General features: G+C 51.4%; 1 protein-coding gene across 1 annotated transcript; it reads right to left on the reverse strand.

Moving 5' to 3' along the window:
- Nucleotides 1-4,059: 4,059 nt before the first annotated feature.
- Nucleotides 4,060-15,314, reverse strand: LOC122224593 (keratin, type II cytoskeletal 1b-like). Its single transcript, XM_042946632.1, has 9 exons — nt 14,766-15,314; nt 10,668-10,882; nt 9,497-9,557; nt 8,877-8,972; nt 7,779-7,943; nt 5,962-6,087; nt 5,626-5,846; nt 5,162-5,196; nt 4,060-4,677 (listed from the first exon to the last, which is right to left on the reverse strand). Exons 1-9 carry the CDS (start codon nt 15,312-15,314, stop codon nt 4,391-4,393), a joined length of 1,755 nt encoding a protein of 584 aa, XP_042802566.1. The 3' UTR covers nt 4,060-4,390.
- Between the last annotated feature and the right edge of the window lie 3,527 nt (nt 15,315-18,841).

The following is an 18,841-nucleotide window of genomic DNA, read 5'->3' on the forward strand; positions in this document are numbered from 1 at the left end:
CTCTGCAGGGTGGGGACAGTTCCCAAGGCTTAGCACACTGGGACAGGTGTCCCCACAAGCCCTTCAGGCCCAGCACTGGGATGTTCAGAACCAATCCTCCCATGCTCAAGCACCTCCCCACATGCCGAGTTCCCAGCTCAGCCTTCAACAGAGTGTTGATCAACCCAAAGACACACAGTTTCCTGGACTGATCAGAAAGCTGATAAAACCAGGGCAGCAAGTCCAACCCAAGAATGGGAGTTACGAGCTTAAAGAGGGACTATCAGAGCACATGGCTCAGAAGTTGAAGAAGCACCCTGGGCCAAAGGTCCAGTAATTGACGGTGAAGAAAACTTCTCGACAGACTTCCTTACATCGAGGACTTTCCTAGCCCAGAAACGTACACCTTGTCCAAGATCAGACACTGTTAGGATTTTACTGAGCCAAAGGTTGCTCCTGCTGTCACCGTGTTCCTAGATGAAAATTGATGTAGATGAGAAGCTGCCGGAATTAAATTTAGATTCCCAGAGTGCCCTGCCCTGCCCCAGCCTCTCAGAGGGAGGAGCAGCTGGCAAATTCTCCCAGGAGTTGCCTCTGGCCCTCCTCTGTGCTCCCCTCCTGCCCGCCCCTCTGTTGCTTGATGGATGGGCCTGCTTGACTCTCCCTGTGAATATCAGCCCTGTGGCAATAGCACTGACCACAAGCAGGGGTGGAATGCTTCCTGGTCGCTGGAAGGACCACAGGTGTTCTCCCCAGACCCTCCCCCGGGGCCAGTGAGAATCACATGTATGCATGTATACCACATGTGGCAGCATTTTGTACACGGTAGAGGGTCATAGAATTACTCTTTGTTGTCACTGGGGTGAATTAAAGTGACAGGCATTTATTTGCTTCTGATGGGATTTCATTGTCTCGAACAGGAGTATTGTTTATACCAGGAAGCCTCTTCCAGAGGCGGGAATATCATATCCAGGCCTCTCCTTGGAGTCTGAGATCCTCCTCGGCTAACTCCACTCTCCTTTCCCTACCTTTCTCATGCCCCTGCCCTGCAAAATCTCTGTTCCAATATTCTAGGATTTAGGCACAGGCTTCCCTCCTTCTGTTCCCCAGTTCTCCATGATTGAGAAGGTCAAGGCTTCTGAAGAGAAAAAGCAGGGCGGTGTTTTCTGGGACAATCGCGATTCCTGCCCATAAGGGGAAGGATGGGTAAGATGACTTCTGATCGGCCTTGCCCTTGTGGTTTTTTTCTCCAGAGCCAACTTGGATTCCCTAAGAACATCTTATGCATATGCACGATCCCAGGGATAATCAAATCCACACCCTGGAATAGGTCTGATGGCGTCAGAAAACTCAGGTTCATTTTACAATCCTTGGCCCTCAGACCCTCGGCCTCTCCATGACTTTGACCCTTCCTTGGCATCTGACCCTAGTTTTTCCAAATATAAAATAGAGAGTAAAATTCCTTTTTTCTCAGGCTCCATCCTGTGAACTCTTAAGACAGCAAAGAGATGAATCACTGCCCTACACATATTCCCACACACCCTACACTCCCTCCCTTTACCTCCTGCCAGGGGGTTCACCAACCTCTGCTCGAAATGTGCCAATGCCTCATGTGTCTCCCATCTCAGGATCAATCAAAAGCTGCTACTTATACTGACCTGAATCTGCTGTGGCTCCCATCTGCCCATCTGGGTATCAGCTGGGGTCAACCTTTCTTTGCCAAGGAAGCACTTCAGACCTATGCATTTAGCTGTCACATCCCCCCCCCCAATCCAAACACTTCCAGGATGTCTCACGGTCAGGTTTCTGATTGCCCCCCACCTACCTCCTGGCCACTGTCCTCTGCACGGACTCCTACTTAGTAATGTCCTCAGAGTGGTCTGCTACAGAAGAGCCAAAGCAGACTCAGTACCCTACTATCTTCCTGGTCCCCATGCCTGTCCCCAGTGGCCACCAACCGCTGTTGGCTCACGTGCTGTCACTGTCAGCTGAACACTCTAAATCATGTTTATACCCACTGCCATTTTCTGTCTTCCCATCCTTGTCCCATACTCCGGTTTTTTACTTCAAGAATGACACGGTTTCTGTGTGCACCCTCTCTCTTTGCCTTTGGGCAGCCCGTCTACCCACCTTTCCTTTCCCAACCCCATCCCAGTCCGATCCCAGTGGCCAAGGTGAGACAGAAACTTCTCAGAGAGAAGGTAGGCGTGTGCATGGGAACAGGCTGTCTTATCAATATGGGCTGCAGTCATATGTGAATGAATCCCATATCCAATTACCATCTGTATTCCCTCAGGGAGTGAGAAAGTAGGTCACATCTTTTAGGTGACTCCTTTACACAGACTCAGAAATATCACGTAGGATAAGATGATGGCTAACCTTGTTGTATTCTTGAATATCTGCATCTGTGTGCCCCCAGGGGCATCGCCTAAAGACACCCTGCCAGGACCCCTACAGGGTTAATGGGCTCAGTCTCTTGTCTCCCCAGCTCATTTCTCCTGTCCCCCTCACTCACACATTCACTCCACTCTCTCTTATCTTTGCATCTCCAGCAGGCTACTTGCTTGTCTGAGTTCCAGTCCACATCTACTTCCATTCTGTTCCCCAGTCCTGTTCCTCTTGCCAGCCCTCTAGGAGGGCCAAGCTTTGGGGCCACGCTTCCCTTCCCCAGCATTGGCACCTGCTGTAGGTACCACTGTGCCTACAATGGAGGGTCTGCCTGTGTCCACAGGATAGGCCTTGTTTCCACCCCCAGGCTACAAGGTCCACAGGGACACTTCCCTTGAATTCTCCTCCCTCTGGACGTTCCCCTCCCCTATAATCTATCATTTGGGTTGTGAGTGCCTTAAGATTCAGAAATGTGTTCATTCAACATTGCATTCCCCATGCCTAGACCACTGCCCACACACAGTAGGAGCTACATAAATGCTTGCTGAACAAATGTGTGGCTGACTTTGGAATGATTGGCTGCTTTCAGGACTAATAAGATTATGTCTGCAAGGTTTTTTTAGGTCATGTATGACTCATGCAATAAAAAAGAATAAAAATAATAAACCTTACTTCCCAAATACAAATAATTTCAGAGGCCTACAGAAATTTAAAAGGAAATAACTCATCTCTGACCAAACAGCAGTTTGAGATCACAAAAAATTTTATTGTAGACACACCAAAAATGTCAAGCCCTTCAAGGTACAAGCTTCAACCAGGAAATGATAAAGTCAGAGCACTCCCCAAGGGACCCACGCTGAGCCCATCAGATGCCCCAAGAGAATCATGGACTTGGAGGTTGTATTAGGACACTCAACAAACAAGTGCAGGTGACTCCAGAAGTAAAGCCACCTTCCCCCTCTCAAGGCCCACTAGGTGGCTGATAGTTTTCCCTTCCTGTCCCCTCCAGCACATTTCAAGCATCAGATTCTCACAAAGTGCTCAGTCACAGAGAACAGGAGGCAGAAGGGACTTTGAGACCTGGGAGAGGGCACTAAGCTTCCTTATAAATAACAGGCAGCTTCCAAACTGGTTCAGGACTGAACCCTCCCAAGACCCATGTCTGACTCTCAAACTCTCCAGGGCCTGGACACAGCCTCCTAGACAATTCTCAGGAGGGCCATTATGGAGCAGAGTTGAGGAAGGGCCAGGCTCCCAAAGAATGGAGCTTTCAGAAGGGCAAGACAGGACAAAACTGGGTTGTTGTCCATCGACTCCTCCATTTAGGGATCATTAGTCCTTCCCGGGGACAAGGACGAATGCCCTCTGAAATACTCCCACCTTGGGCTGTTCACCTAGAAGATAATGCTTCTTAAGACAGAGATTCAGAATCAAGATCAGACATCACTTGCAGGCATCTGATGAGGACTGCAAACCCACACTCTCCAGGGATGGAGAAAATGAAAGTATGAGGCTAACAGATCAACAGGCAGTAACAGGCCCCAGACACAGAGGTTCCCCTTGCCAAGCTACTCGCCCGGAGGCCTCTTTCTGTGGGTCCCCTAAGGGATGGATTATTGCTCACAGAGCAGCCCAGGTGAAAGGGAGCCTGGGAGTGAAGTACCTGGGGTCCTTGACATTAACTCTCTATTATCCGCTTCGTAGATACACTTCAAGGCTCTTTTTCCTCCATCTCTAAATTGGGGCCCTTGGGTGTCCCCAGGGGCAGGAGCAGGGCCAGCTGAGTGGAGCCTGAGTTGAGTGTGCCTGGCTGTGACTCTGCCGCCTGCCAGCCAGCACCCTCCGAAGATAGATCTGCTATTGGGGGTGATCCACTATCCACCTGCTTCCCCAGCTAGAGTGGAACGAATGTATTGGCAAAACTTCTGCGACCCATAAGAAAAAGGTGAGAGGGGTTCAGGAAGGGCGTGGGGGGAGGGGATAGGAGAGAGCCCTGCCGCTGCGGGGCGTGTGAGCCTTCCTTCTACTCCAGGATTCGCTTGTGGGAGGTGTTGGTGGAGGTTTGGATGATCTGCACGCGGGAGGAGCCCCCGCCGCCTCTGCCTCCGTACTTGCTGCTGCCCCTGCTGCTTCCTCCATAGCTCCCGCTGCTGCCGCCCGAATAGCCACCTCCACCGCCCCCTCGGGAGCCCCCGCTGTAGCCGCTGCTTCTGAGGGAGCTGCCGCCACTGTAGCCACCGCCGTAAGCTCCAGAGCCTCGGCCACCGCCGCCGCCTCCGCCGCTGACGGTAGTCTGGCTGCTCTGCACCGCTGTGGGGAGAGGGCAGCCCAAAGGAACAGGGGTCAGAAGGACTGGGGCTGGGGGTGGGGGAGGGGGTTACCTGCGGACACCAGCCTGCACCGCCCGCACCGCCCTGGGACATCCGTAATTGCTGGCAGCATCTGACTTGCAAAACGATACATCGATACATCGGATGAAAGGCTTCCCGTTTTTTCAAGTATCCCTCCCAAGACAGAGTGATGTCCGGACCCATTTTCATCATCGCTATACCTTAAAGGGTTCCCAGCGGCTACGGATGATTGTATCATAAAAATTGAAATGAATAAGGGCTAGAACCATAACCGCTTATTTCAGCGAAGTTCCCCAGGCCCTGCAGCTTGTCTGCTCACTCCCGCGGCGCAGAACCCGAAACCACAAGGCTGAAACCTCACCAGTGCCTGCAGCTCAGCCCTCCGGGGCCCTCCCCCGACACGGCTCCACCCCGCCCGCCGGGGCCTGGGCTCTGCTACTCACAGATGCTGACGTGGCTTTGCAGCTCCCCTGACATCCTGCAAAACCAAAGCACAAACATCAGCCAGACCCCCGAAGCCCGACGGAAGGCGGGTCACAGCCCGCAGACATCAGGAGCAGAGACACCCGCACGAAGTGACAGGTGTCCCCAGGCTTTGGGGAAAGGTGGGCGCGCAGGCCCAGGCGGTCGGGGAGTATGGGGCTGGGGGGGGGGGGGGGGGGGGGAGGGGTTAAGCAGTTTCTTGGAGGCATTTCGCATTGGCTGCAATGGTTTAGATTGGGGTAGAGGGGCATTCTGCTTGGAGGCAGGGGAATGATGGCAATGACCCTGCCGACTCACACATCCTCTGCTTCTGACTTGAATGTTTCTGCTCGGCCCGGGGTTCCGGTCTTCCCAGAGAAGCTGGGGTCGTCCTCCCACTGCTCCAGGGGTGCAGCCCGCACTTGTCCCCAGAAGCATGGCCCACCTGCTCTCCTCGCCCTCCAGCAGCTTCCGGTAGGTGGCGATCTCCACGTCCAGGGACAGCTTGGCCCCCAGCAGCGCCTGGTAGTCCCGTAGCAGCCGGGCCAGCTCCTCCTTGGCCTGCTGCAGGGCGGCCTCCATGCCTTGGAGCTTCTGCTGCGCATCCTGAAGGGCCTGCTCTCCTCTCTCCTCGGCATCCGAAATGGCCACGTGCATCTGGTCGATCTGCTCAGGAGACGGTCACCAGGGCAGGGGTTGAAGTTTCAGGAGCCCCTTCTGCCAGGGCCTTGTAGGAGGCAGCAGGCACGTCCGCTCAGCCCGCCCTGAGCCTCCTTCTCACCTGCTTCTTGATGTTGCTGATCTCTGCTTGCAGCCACTGGATGGTTCGGTTCAGCTCAGCAATCTCCATCTTGCTGCTCTTCAGCTCGTCTCCGTGCCTGCCCGCGGAGATCTGGAGCTCCTGGTACTGAGGGTCAGGGGCAGCGTCATAGTCAGCCAGGAGGCCCTCAGACCCTGCCCCAAACTACTCTCCCCAGGACAGTTCCCAGAGTACGCCCCCACCCCCGCCTGCCACCAGAGGGGTGATACCCCCATACACCCACTCCTGTGCTATAGCTCCCTCATCTGAGCTGTGACGTCTCACACACACACACACACACACACACACACAATCTTGTTCAAGCCGCCCTCCTTCTCACCAGTCTCTGGGCCAGACTCACATCCCGCACAGATAAATCTGCTCCCGGATACACTTTTTCACCCCTTTTTCCCTCACCTAAGACTTACCATTGGCCTTTCCCCACATTGGGACCCCTTCACTTTTGCCAACACATCATATTCCTCCTACCCTTTTCCAGGATGATTTCCCTAGCAGCCAGGACCCCATTTCCTCAGAGGCCCTCAGCATGTTCCTTGTTTATTCCCATTCTCCTCCCTATCTCATTTCTGTGTCTCCGTGGCCCCATCAGTAGGAACCCACAGTCAGGGCTCTGGAGGAAGCAAGGGGGAGGGTAGGCACAGGGGACTCTCTGAATTCCGATGCTGTCACTGTTGACCATCTCCCTCCCCAGTCTGGTGCTGACATGCGTGCCACTCAGAACTACTTGTCTGCAGGACAGTGGGTCACAGGCCCGCCAGGATTGGAGTCAAGAAGGCAGATCTCAAGTGCCAGGAGTTTAAAATGTAGCGAGTGGCCTTTGACCCTTAACTACAATCTTCATCCTCCAAAAAGGTCTGTATTAAAGAAGTGATCAAAGATGTGCCCAAAGACGTGGCCACAAAGATGTTTATTTGATGAGGGCATATTCTTACCACAGAATACCACGCTGCTATTAAAAATGATGTAGAATATTTAATGACACAGAACGGAATTCATAAATAATAAGTGAAAGAGAAAAGTGCAAAACTATAGGTTAGAAGATGTCATTATGGGGGCACCTGAGTGGCTCAGTTGGTTAAGCGTGCAACTCTTGATTTTGGCTCATGATCATGAGATTGAGTCCTGCATCGGGCTCTGTGCTGAGCCTGGGAGCCTGCTTAAGATTCTCTCTCCTTTACTCTCAAAAAAAAAAAAAAAAAAAGAGAGGCACCTGGGTGGCTCAGTCGGTTAAGCGTCCAACTTCAGCTCAAGTCACGATCTTATGGTCTGTGAGTTCAAGCCCCTCGTCAGGCTCTGTGTTGACAGCCCTGAGCCTGGAGCCTGCTTTGGATTCTGTGTCTCCCTCTCTCTCTGCCCCTCCCCCACTTGTGCGCTCTCTCTCTCTCTCTCTCTCTCTCTCAAAAATAAGTAAATGTTAAAGAAAATCTTTTTGAAGATATCATTATGAAAAAATAAGAATAAAAACATTACAGTGCTTTAGGGCATGGGTTTGTAGACAGGACACCTACATTTACACTCCGCCTTCACCACTTACCACCCATCAGACCCAAGGGAAAGTAGGAGATCTCAGACTCTATTATCTTCAAACTAGGGATAATCAAATCCTTACCTCACAGGGTTGTTGTAAGGAGTAAATGAAATTGTATATATGTGTATAAAATGTATATAGATACATATACATATGCATCTATTACCTCCGAAGAGAAAGACGATACAAGTTCAGGGGGATATGTTTGGTTTGAGTTCCAAGTCTGGGGGGAGGGGAGCAGTATGCTCACCTTGGTCTGGTACAGCGCCTCGGCCTCGTCCTTGCTCTTCTGTGCGATCAACTCATACTGGGCCCGCACTGCGTCAATGATGCTGTCCAGATCCAGGGAGCGGTTATTGTCCATAGACAAGATGACACTGGTGTCACTGATGTGTGTCTGCATCTGGGACAGCTCCTGCGAGGCATAGACCACAGGCTGACTCTTTTCACTCTCCTCCCAGGGCCTCAGTTTCCCTCTACTGTCCCCTCAAGCCTCTCTGGGGAAGCCAGAAGCCTGGGCCAGATGGGAGTCTTGGGGAAGCTCTGTGAATGGTTGTGCACTGAGAGGTGACTTAACTAAAGGTAATGGTCCCCAGACCTAGCTTAAACTCAGAGCCCCTGTAGGCACCACCTGCCCATCCTCCCTCTCCTGTGCCCTCTCTCCCACCTAACTTGGCTTGGCTGCCATCTTGGATTGGGCCCTCTGACGGGCAGACTTGCTCCCTAAAAACTACATGAGCTCTCAGAGGCAGTAGAAAGGACTCCACTTGTGTAACCCGCTCACTCACTTGGGAGCCTGGGCTCTACCAGCAAACAGCTGAGTCACTGAGCTAGAGATTGAGTCTCTTGGCCCCTCAGCTCTCTCATCTGCCGAATGGAGAGACCCAAGACAGGGCAGGCGCCCACAACTTAGACATGAGCCACCACTGGGCCAGAGGTGGCAGGAGCATATTATCCCTCACCCCTGCAGGTGTCGTCTTTGTTCCTTTTAGGATCCACACTGTCCTCTCCTACAGAATTCCCAGTAGACCTGTTGGCTTCCCAGCACTGATGCTTTCTGGCCAACTTTGCCCCTGTACGTCCCAGGTATTAACCTAATTTCCGGGTAGAATCAAGGGCTGCTCCATTTCTCTCTCGGGACTCTCCCTGCCTCCCACGTCCAGCACCCCCACCCAGGAATCTAAGCACTGGGGCTTGGGAGGCTAACTCCCATTGCACAGAGTTGAGGTGACTGGGGAGAGGAATCCCTAAGTGGGTCATGTTGGATTTCAGGCCTTCCCCTCTAACAGCCCACACCCCTTGTGAGATGTGAGGAAAGAAAAGGCTTTCTCGTGAGGACTGAACTCACCATCTCAAATAAATATTTCAGGAAATTGACCTCCCCAAACAGAGCATCCGCCTTGGACTGTAGGTCCACCTTGCCCATGTAAGCAGCATCCACGTCCTGAACAGCAAGCAAAGATAGTCTGACTTTATTGCCCAGGTGTTGCCTGCCACCAGCTCACTGGGTGACCCGGACAAGTAGCAAAGCGTCTCTGGGTTTATTTCCTTGCCTGCAAATTTCCACACCTCGCTCCAGTGAGGGATCTGCAAAAACCCTGGCTTTCCTGACCAGAAGGAAATGTGCCACCAAGGCCCTCATCCTAGTCAGTCACACACAGCACCCCAGGCCCTCCTCAGGTCCCAAGGCTGCACGTAACTGGCACTCAAAAGGGGTCAGTTGATTGAACCTCACTTTCAGGACTGTGGACAGATAAACACTCAAAGAGGCCTCAAGATTCCTACCAACATCACTTTGCAGACTTAAGCCTTTAGTGCAAAGGCTTGGCATTCAGGCCACACCCTCAACGAGCTGTCTGCAGTGGTCACCCTGTCCACCCCTTGGTCACACAGCATCCCACAAGATTTCTTCACTCTGCTCAGCCCCCGGGGCCCACAACCCCCACTTGGACCACTCCCATCCCTCACCTTCTTCAAGACGACAAAGTCATTCTCAGTGCTGGTCCTCCGGTTGATTTCTTCCTCATATCTGTGGGGGGAGGTAAGAACCATAGACAGGCTGCAGAGGCTGACCTTGACTCCTTGAGATTTCTCCTCACCGCAGGAGGCTTGGAATTTCCCAAACTTTTACTGTCCTGGACTTGGGCTAGCCCCTCCGGGGCCTGCCACTCTCACTGACAAGCAGCCAGAGCCAGCTCCTGGCCTTCCAGGTCAACAAAAGGAGCAACAACCCAACGTGGAAACTGCAGAGCCACGCAGAACACTCCCAGAAGTTCCGTTTCTCTTTTGTAAATTTGTCACACTCACTCATTTTTTTTGCAGTTGAGAACATAAATATGTTTACTAAATTATTTTAAAGAGAAAAACTATCACCTACAATTTTGCACCCCCACACACACCTTGAGGCTGAGTTTTATCTTTCCCTTTTTGAGTCACACACTCTTGACTCTCTGATCGGCATCTCAGGATGATGTCAAGAGTAGCACTCCGCACCCCGAGCATGGGGAGGGCGAGGACACTGTGCTGTCTGCATGACACAGAAGCTGCTGATCTGGAATCAGACCGTCCCCACCGTTGCGATGAATAATAGCTAGTGCTTATATGTGCAGACGCAGTCTAAGAATTTGTTAAGCATAATGTCATCTACACAAGTGGTTCTCAAAGTGTGGTCCCCAGTCCACCAGCACCAGCATCACGTGGGAGCACACTAGAAATGCAAACACCCCGCCGCATTCCAGCCTCCTCAGCCAGCCTGCCACACACCAGAGTCGGAGAGCCCAGACGCACCTGTCACGGCAACCCAACAGGAAGAGGGCTTACCATCCCTACTTTACAAAGGCGAAAACTAAAGGCTTAGAAAGACAGGCTTGTAAGCAGCTCAGAAAGGCCAAACCCACTGGAACTTGGCTCCTCTGGGTCCAGCACCACGAGGAGAGTCTGCCCCTCCTCACCCAACACAATTGAGAGCTGCCTGGCAGGACCATCCTACCAGAGCTGCCATAAGCAAGATGGTGCCCTCTGTACCTGAGGACCCCAGTCCACCCCTCGCACATGAACACCAATGTTAAGAACGTCTTGCCCCTGAACCAGTTCCTTGCCATGCTTCTCCCTGACCCCCTCGGCCTGCCTGGGGTCTCACTTGCTCTTGTAGTCCTCCACGATGTCCTGCATACTCCTGATTTCTGTGTTCTGGCGCATCTGCTCCGCATTGAGAAAATCCACCTGCCTCTGTAGCTCGCCGATGTAGCTCTCCAAGACGGGCTCCAGGTTATTGGTCCGAGTAGAGGTGTTCACCTGTTGCAGCAGCTCCCATTTGGTTTGTAGCACCTGATTCTGCTGCTCCAGGAATCGCACCTAAGAGCAAGAGACGTCCAAGTTCACACCAGGTAGAAGCACCCCCACGGGTAGGAAGATGGGCAACCGCACAGCGTATCCAGGGCTCGGAGAATCAAGATGGCGCCTCTAGAGAAAGGCAAGGAGCTCACACAAGTTGTCTCAGCTGGAAACAACCCCGTGGGAAATGCCAGCCGCCTGGCCTAGTTTGCTCCACAGCGGCTCTGCCGGGAGGCGGAGAAATCAGTCGGACACGGGGTCTCAGCCCTGTGCTCAGTATTGTGGGGACTGAAAGGAAACAGTCTCATGGGCCCATGAGGAATCTCCCCATCAAACAGAGCTGTAGCATCCTCTCCCCCCACGCACACGGTACCTCGGGAGCACACCAGCAAAAGAAACCGTGCCACCCAACCTGCACGGGCTGCAGGGAGTACCAGGCAGTTTTAATGGGATTTAATCATTTGAAAAATCACTGAGAGCTGTTGTGATTTTTTCCCAGTACCCCCCCCCCGCCTGCCACACAAACCTTCCTGGGCTGTGTCCCATCAGCACAGATGAAACTTAGCATCATGCTAAGCTGAACTTGCTGGAAAAAGCATACCCCCTTGGCCTGTCATGGCCCTCTCCCTCCTGTTCGTGACACTCCAGCCACAGGGACCTCTCGCTGCCTCTGGCAGCCCAGCTCTCCCCAACTCTTTGCCTGGCTAACTCCCATGTACCCTTCTGAACTCAATGAAGGTAGCATCTCCCTGGGGTCTCGCCTTCATAGCTCACCCTTCCTTCCCCTTAGCATCCATCGTGATTTGTCATCACCTGGTGCTGTTTGAGCACATCCCTCCCCTGCTGGGGGGAGCCTCAGGAAGGCAGGCCCATGTCCGCCTTATTATCCTGTGGACACAAGGCAATCAGACCTATGAATACACAGTACCCAACACAGGGAAGACAGCTCATAAGTGTCATGGACTAATGAAATGCTAAGGAATTTGGAATTACCTCTGAGTGTGGACAGCTGTCTCTCTGAATAGAATGGAAACTCCTGGAAGGCAGGGACTTTGTCTGTTTTGTTTATAATTGAATCTCCAACACCCAGAAGAGTCCCTGGCACAAGATAATTACTCAAAAAAATACAGGTTGAAATACAAGTCAGCCATTCAGGTGTCAGGCTTGGGCCCTCCCAGAGTGCAAATGGAGATAAAGTCTGTTGTAGAATCAATGACAAAGAAAGGGGACCTCAGGAAGGAAAGGAGTGAGGTCCATCTCTTCCCATGGGAATACCATCCTGGCTTTGTTCATCTGAGCTTGAATCCTCTATGCCAGGGTGGAGAGTCTATACTCAGAGTCATGTGAACTATATAGTGTGTCAGTGGAGAAAAGTAACACAGGGATGTTGGATAAGGATGCTAGTATGAAGGGGCTACTTCAAAAAGGGAGATCAGGGGCCCCAGGTGGCTAGGTTGGTTGGGTGTCCGACTCTTGATTTCAGCTCAGGTCATGATCTCATAGTCATGAGATCAAGCCCCACACTGAATGCAGCTCTGCTTGAGATTCTCTCTCTCCCTCTCTCTCTCTCTCTCTGCCCCTCCCCCACTCACACTGGTGTTCTCTCTCTCTCCCTCTCTCTCAAAATAAATAAATTAACATTAAAAAGGGGGGTGGGGGGGGGATCAGGGAAACCTCGCTAAGATAGTGGCATCTGAGAAAAGACCTGACAGAGATGAGGGAGGAGGCCAGACCACTTTCAGGAAGCAGGAGTTCAAAGCAGAAGGAATGGTGAGAGCAAAGGCCCTGAGGCAGTCTTGCGGTGCTGGAGGATGCAAAAATGAAATCGTGTGCTGGAAAGCAAGAGAGAAACAGGAAAGGAGGCAGGGAAGGAGCGTAGGGTCACTGCAGACAATGAGTGTGTACCCTGGGGAGCAAAGCTCCAGCCCTCATTCTGTTCACTAACACTTGCAGCTTGACTCCTGTTCCACCCAGTGGTGGCAATGTTGCCTAATTCTCACAAATGCAAGCCAGGGGTTAGCAGCAGCTGTGGGTTGGAGGGCCAGGCCACATAGGGCCTTATAGGAGCTTGGCTTTTATTCCAAATGAGACAACATCCAGTGGAGGATTCAAACAGAGAAGTGATATGATGGGTTTTTTTTAATGTTTATTGTTCTTTGAGAAAGAGAGAGACAGAGTGCGAGCAGGGGAGGGGCAGAGACAGAGGGAGACAGAGGATCTGAAGTGGGCTCCATGCTGTCAACAGACAGCCTGATGTAGGGCTCATACCCACGAACTATGAGACCATGACCTGAGCTGAAGTCAGATGCTTAGCCCACTGAGCCACCCAGGTGACCCATGATGTGATGTTTTTAAAAGATGGCTCTCCTGTGGTTCTGAGAATGGGCCAAATAGGATTAAGGGTGAGAGCAAAAAAGACCAGATCAGAAACTAGAGTCAGAATCCACTGCAATAGAATCCTTCTCCTTTCAGCCAAGCCAGAGCCCTCCTGGATGAGGGCTCTTTCCTCATGGTCATGACAAGCCATCCCCATAAGGAAGGACAGGTTGCCATGGTCTCCTGCAACTTGGCCTCTGCCCAAAGCCCCATGCCATAAAATGAAACAAATGTCATCTTAGTGGCAGGAACCACAATCAAATGAGTCCTAGGGTATCAGTTGCCAATAGCCCATGGCCATTTCATTGACCTCCAGCCCTCTCTGTCCCTGCTCCTCCTTTGTCCTAGTCTTGATCTCCAGTGGTGTCTCCTTCACCTGTTGCTTCCTTGCTCCAGCCAAGCCCTCGCAGTCCCTGCCCATGCCTGAGGTGTGGTGATATGCAGTCAAATTTCCCATCCAAGGTGATCAGAAGTAGCCAGAAGTACTTTGCTCTGTTGAACTCCTGTGTGGCCATCTTTGGGCCTCACCTCTCTTACCCTAGTTCCCCCAGCTCACACACTCCATCCTGTCCCCAGCATTTGCCCAGATATCAGAGGCTGGGCATACAGCACAATGGTAGACTTTGGCCATGATTACTCCACATTCAGACCACAGGTCAGGCTCTGGCCTCAACACTGAATTCCTCTGGAACTAAGGGAAAGTCACTGAGCATCCAGGGGCCTTTGTGCCCTAGGGTTCTTCCCACTACATCCCCAGGAGCAAAGAACGTTCTGAGGGAGCCTCCAGTGGCTGCTGTGACTCCACCTGTGGACACAAGGAAATGCTGGAGGGAGATCTTCACCATAGACCTTCTACCAGCTTCTGCTTGCTGCTTTGGGTCTGGACTAGCTCTACTCTGAGGTTTAATTAGGGAACTAGGGAGAGGAACTTCAATGGCTCCATCTGGCTCATTCTTGGCCTTAGATGAGCTAAAACAAGGAACTCTGACAGAATCCTACTTAGTATGCTATCACTTTAATCCCCAGTGATACCCCCTCCCCAGGGCATTCACCTAGGCTGTGAATGGCTCCTTGAGGACAGGACCCATGTTCTAGTCACCCTGTAGCACCTGGCACTGTATCTGACATATAGTAGAGGTTTAGTAAATGTTTGTGGGATGAATGGATGAATCGGTGAGTGGGTGGATGGATGGATGGATGCATGGACGGATGAGCAGGTGGATGGAAAGTGAATAATGATGAACAACATTGAAGTTACTACACCATGTATTTTATCTGTGGGTATTTTCACACTTCTTACCTGCTTTCCCATCAAAAGGAAAAAATAAAAATAAATTGCTTCAATAAGTCAAGCTGAAGCCTAGTGAGGTAAATGCTTTCCTTTCTTAAGGTCTCAGCACATATACTTCTGGAAGTGATTGTCACCACCGAACTGAGACAGCACAAGGTGGTAAGAGGCAACAGGGCACAAGGCCCTCTCAGTTACTTGATCAGGGACCAGAGACCCGCCTGCCCCTGAGGTACTCACCTTGTCGATGAAGGAGGCAAACTTGTTGTTGAGGGCCATGATCTGCTCCCGCTCCCGGGTCTTGACTTTCTGAATTTCAGGGTCCACCTCCAAGTGAAGTGGCTGCAGGAGGCTCTGGTTAATAGTCACCTCTTGGATGCCCCCTGGGGGACAGGAAGGACCAAAGCCCCCCAGCCCAAAACTGCTACCCCCAAAAGCACCTCCTCCATAGCCACCACCTCCAAAGCCACCACCCCCAAAGCCACCACCTCCAAAGCCACCGCCCCCAAAGCTTCTGCCCCCTCCAAGTCCCCCACCCTGGCAGAAACCACTGGCACTTCGCCCCACGAGGCTAATGGAGATGCTTTTGCTGCCTCCCAGATTGTAGAGGCTCCTAGAACCAAACCCCCTGGCATGGCCCCCATACCCGCCACCACCACACCTGCCTCGGGCCTGACACACAGACCCCACAGCCCGTCTTCCACCACCAGAGCCCGCAGAAGAGCTAATGTTGTAAAACCGCCTGCTCCTGGAGCTAAATGCTGACCGAGAGCTAAATTGGCGGCTCATGGTTACTAGAGCATCAAGAGAAGCAGCCAGAAGAGAAGGCCCAGCTGGAAGGAGGCAGAGACCCGGGAGGGAAGGAGCTATGACCTCCTTTGACAAGCCATCTGGCTCAGTCCCTATATATACGTGCATTGGCTGGGCTGGGCACCTTGTGAGTCCTGGGAGGGGAATATTTGTGTTTAGTTTGCCTGCCAACAACATCTGTTTAAAACCTCACACCTATGAGTTGCAGAAATTGCACTGTAGATAAACTTCCCTGAATTGATCATTTATCACTCATCTCTTGCCATTTTGAGATCAGAGTGCAAAATAATCTCTCAGGATCGAGTTGCCGGAAACTCCTATACACTTTCCCCCCAAATCAGTAGTGGATATCTTCCTAAGAAACTCCCACCATTGAGCTGTTTGTCTTAGGGTGTGACCAGGAGATCTGGGACAAAGCAAGGGGTTGTCTAGCTGCCTTGCAACCACAGCGGGGACAAGGGTGGAGACACCTGCTCCCATAGCATTACCCTGGTTGGGATGAAAGAGTTGTTCTGACCTCCCTTCACCCTGCTTCTGCTCCCCACTGTTATCACCACCGTGCACACCCCAAATTTTAATCACATGAAAACATGGTACTGTGGTCATCGAGTGTAAGTGAAAGCCGGGGCACTCTGCCCAAGGCTGTTCACATCTTGCTGGGTGTGTCGTGTGCTGCTCTATGGGTCTCAGTCTCCTCCGCCACAAAACAGAGCACTCCTCCTATAGTGCTCAAGGTATATGTGGTTGCAGATGCTGTCAGCACCTACCAGAACCTAACCTGCTCTTCTAGACCAAAAGGCAAACCATCCCGAAATCTCTCTTTTTTTTATTTCCAACGTATTGCAGACCAATGCTTTGGTAAAATAAAATAAAAATAAATTTCCCCTCAAAAGAGATTTTTTTTGGAGCGCCTGGATGGCTCAGTCGGTTAAGCATCTGACTCTTGATTTCAGCTCAGGTCATTTCACGGTTCGTGAGATGGAGCCCCATGTCAGGCTCTGTGCTGACAGTGAGGAACCTGCTTGGGATTCTGTCTCTCCTTCTCTCTTTCCCTCCCCTCCCCCACTCAAAATACACAAACATTTTTTTAAAAGGAGATTTTTTTAAAGATATACAAAATACAAGCCCAATTTTTCTTTTTTGAGAGAGAGAAAGAGAGAGAGAGTGTGTGTGTGTGTGTGTGTGTGTGCAAGCAGGGGGAAGGGGCAGAAGGAAAGGGAGAGAGAGAATCCCAAGCAGGCTCCTCACCCCGCCCAGAGCCCATCAAGGGGCTTGGTCCCACAACGACAAGACCATGATGACCTGAGCTGAAATCAAGAGTCGGATGCTCAACTGACTAAACCACCCAGGCACGCCACAAGCCCCAATTTTTATTTTTGGAATCAATAGACATAAAATTGTTCTATTGTTAAAAGTGGGGGGGGGGGGGGGATGTACGTTCCTAAGTGGTTATTCTCAAATTCTGTATTTATCTCTTCTCAAAGCAGTAACAAAGTGCCCGTGGCCCAGCACTGGTGTATGGCCCCACATTCTGTAAAGCACTACCAGCCGACACGGAGTACAGCTCATACAACAAGCATTAGCATCAGCCGCCAAAAATGTGTACTTGCCCTCTGGACACAGATGGTGGCTTTAGTAATAATAATGATAATAATAATAATAATAATAATAATAATAAATGTGGGGGAAATAACCTTCAGTGTCCAGACCCAGAAAAACGGCTAACTGGTAACTTATCATCATGGACATGGTGTTGCAGATTGTTGGGAAAGCTTATGATATGATGTTAAGTGAAGAAAGCTAATACACAAGCCTGTCTGCTATGAACTTACACAAATTAAAAATGCACAGAAGGTGGACTTAAAAAGCAAAAAAAAAAGGGAATCAATTTATTAAGGATTGTGGAAGGATTTTTTTCCCTCCTATTTCAAATGTCCTTTTCTTCCGTATTTAAGCAAAAAGTAAACATTTTTGCAAAAGATGGGGCTGAGGGGCGCCTGGGTGGCTCAGTCTGTTAAGCGTGCGACTTCGGCTCAGGTCATGATCTCGAGGTTCATGAGTTCAAGCCTCGCGTCGGGCTCTGTGCTGACAGCTCGGAGCCTGGAGCCTACTTTGGATTCTGTGTCTCCCTCTCTCTCTGCCTCTCCCCCACTTGCACTCTGTCTCTCTTTCTCAAAAATAAATAATTTTTTTTTTAATTTTTAAGCAGGAGCTGAGATGACAGCTGCCAACAGCTACAGAGGTGGGAAAGGTGGGTGGTGAGAAAGAACAAGAGAGGTGTCTGGGAGCAGCGGTGAGAAAGCATCCTAGGCTGGGAGGGGCTATGTGAGCAGCTTCAGGCCTCCACACCTTCTCTACTTAATAACTGTTTAGTGGACCGTCTCCAGGAGATACTGTGGGATAGACGAGAGAGTGAACCTGAAATTTACAGTCACAAAAACTGGTTTCAGCTCCCAGCCCTACTTCTACTAACCTGTGATCTTAGGCAAGTCCCTTACTCCAGAGCCTCAGATGCTTAAAGGAATCAGTAGCTATTTCTCAAGGAAACTTCTCCAATGCTCTAAGGCATTGAAAAAAGCATCGGGGTGCCTGGGTAGCTCAGTCGGTTGAGCGTCTGACTTTGGCTCAGGTCGTGATCTAGCAGTGCGTGAGTTCGAGCCCTGTGTCGGGCTCTGTGCTGACAGCTCAGGGCCTGGAGCCTGCTTCTGAGTCTGTGTCTCCCTCTCTCTCTGCTCCTCCCCTGTTCACACTCTGTCTCTCTCTCAAAATAAATAGATTAAAAAATATTTTTTTTAAAGAAAAAAGCATGCACTAAAGAAGCATATAGTTACTGTCAGATCCTGGTAAGATGACCAACTGCCCCGCTTTGCCTGGGTTTTCAGTGCATAAACCAGGATAGTCCCAGGTAAGTCAGGACAGTTGCCACCCTAGTTCTGGCATCTCAGAACTAGGTCTGCACAGCCTTAGTCCTGGCTCTAACCACCCCCCACCTCGAGGAGCTGTTGGTAGGGAAGGGAATCCAAGGCTCAGCCCCAGGCACGGGAGATGTGGGGAGAAAACCAGCAGAGCCAGCGGAAGGACAGGAAGTGGAGCTAGGGGTTGGGATGGGTCAGTGTGGGAGAGGTACCTGAAGGCAAGGATTCTGCGTCAGGTAGAGGCAGAGAGAAGAGGCAGAGAAAACAGAGAGCATATGAAAACAGAGGTAGATCCCAGACAGGAAGCAGCCGTGGTGTGGGAAAAGATCCTTGGGTTCAGCTTTGAATCCTGGCTCTGCCCTTCCTGGCCCCGGGGCTTGGACAAGCACTTGAGCCTCTCTTTCCTGGCCCATAAACCAAAGATAATAATACCAGATTCACAAGGTGATTATAATGAGTAGCTGAGATCAAACATGGAAAAGCATACTGGAAATTCCAAAGAGTCATACAAGGCGGGGGGGGGGGGGGGGGGGGGGCGAGGGGATCCCTCACACAGCCTCCCCTGAAGACCCCAGAGCATGTGAGCTCACC

The sequence above is a fragment of the Panthera leo genome, chromosome B4 (genome assembly GCF_018350215.1).
Source record: "Panthera leo isolate Ple1 chromosome B4, P.leo_Ple1_pat1.1, whole genome shotgun sequence".
NCBI lineage: Eukaryota > Metazoa > Chordata > Mammalia > Carnivora > Felidae > Panthera > Panthera leo.

What these genes read in the sequence shown, in the direction of transcription:
- LOC122224593 (XM_042946632.1), bottom strand. Translation starts at nt 15,314, where the DNA reads ATGAGCCGCCAATTTAGCTCTCGGTCAGCATTTAGCTCCAGGAGCAGG. An exon ending in GTGGAGGACTACAAGAGCAA is followed by an intron (nt 9,558 to 10,667) that starts GTGAGACCCCAG and finishes CTCCCCCCACAG; the next exon opens with ATATGAGGAAGAAATCAACC. An exon ending in TCAGCAACATCAAGAAGCAG is followed by an intron (nt 5,847 to 5,961) that starts GTGAGAAGGAGG and finishes TCTCCTGAGCAG; the next exon opens with ATCGACCAGATGCACGTGGC.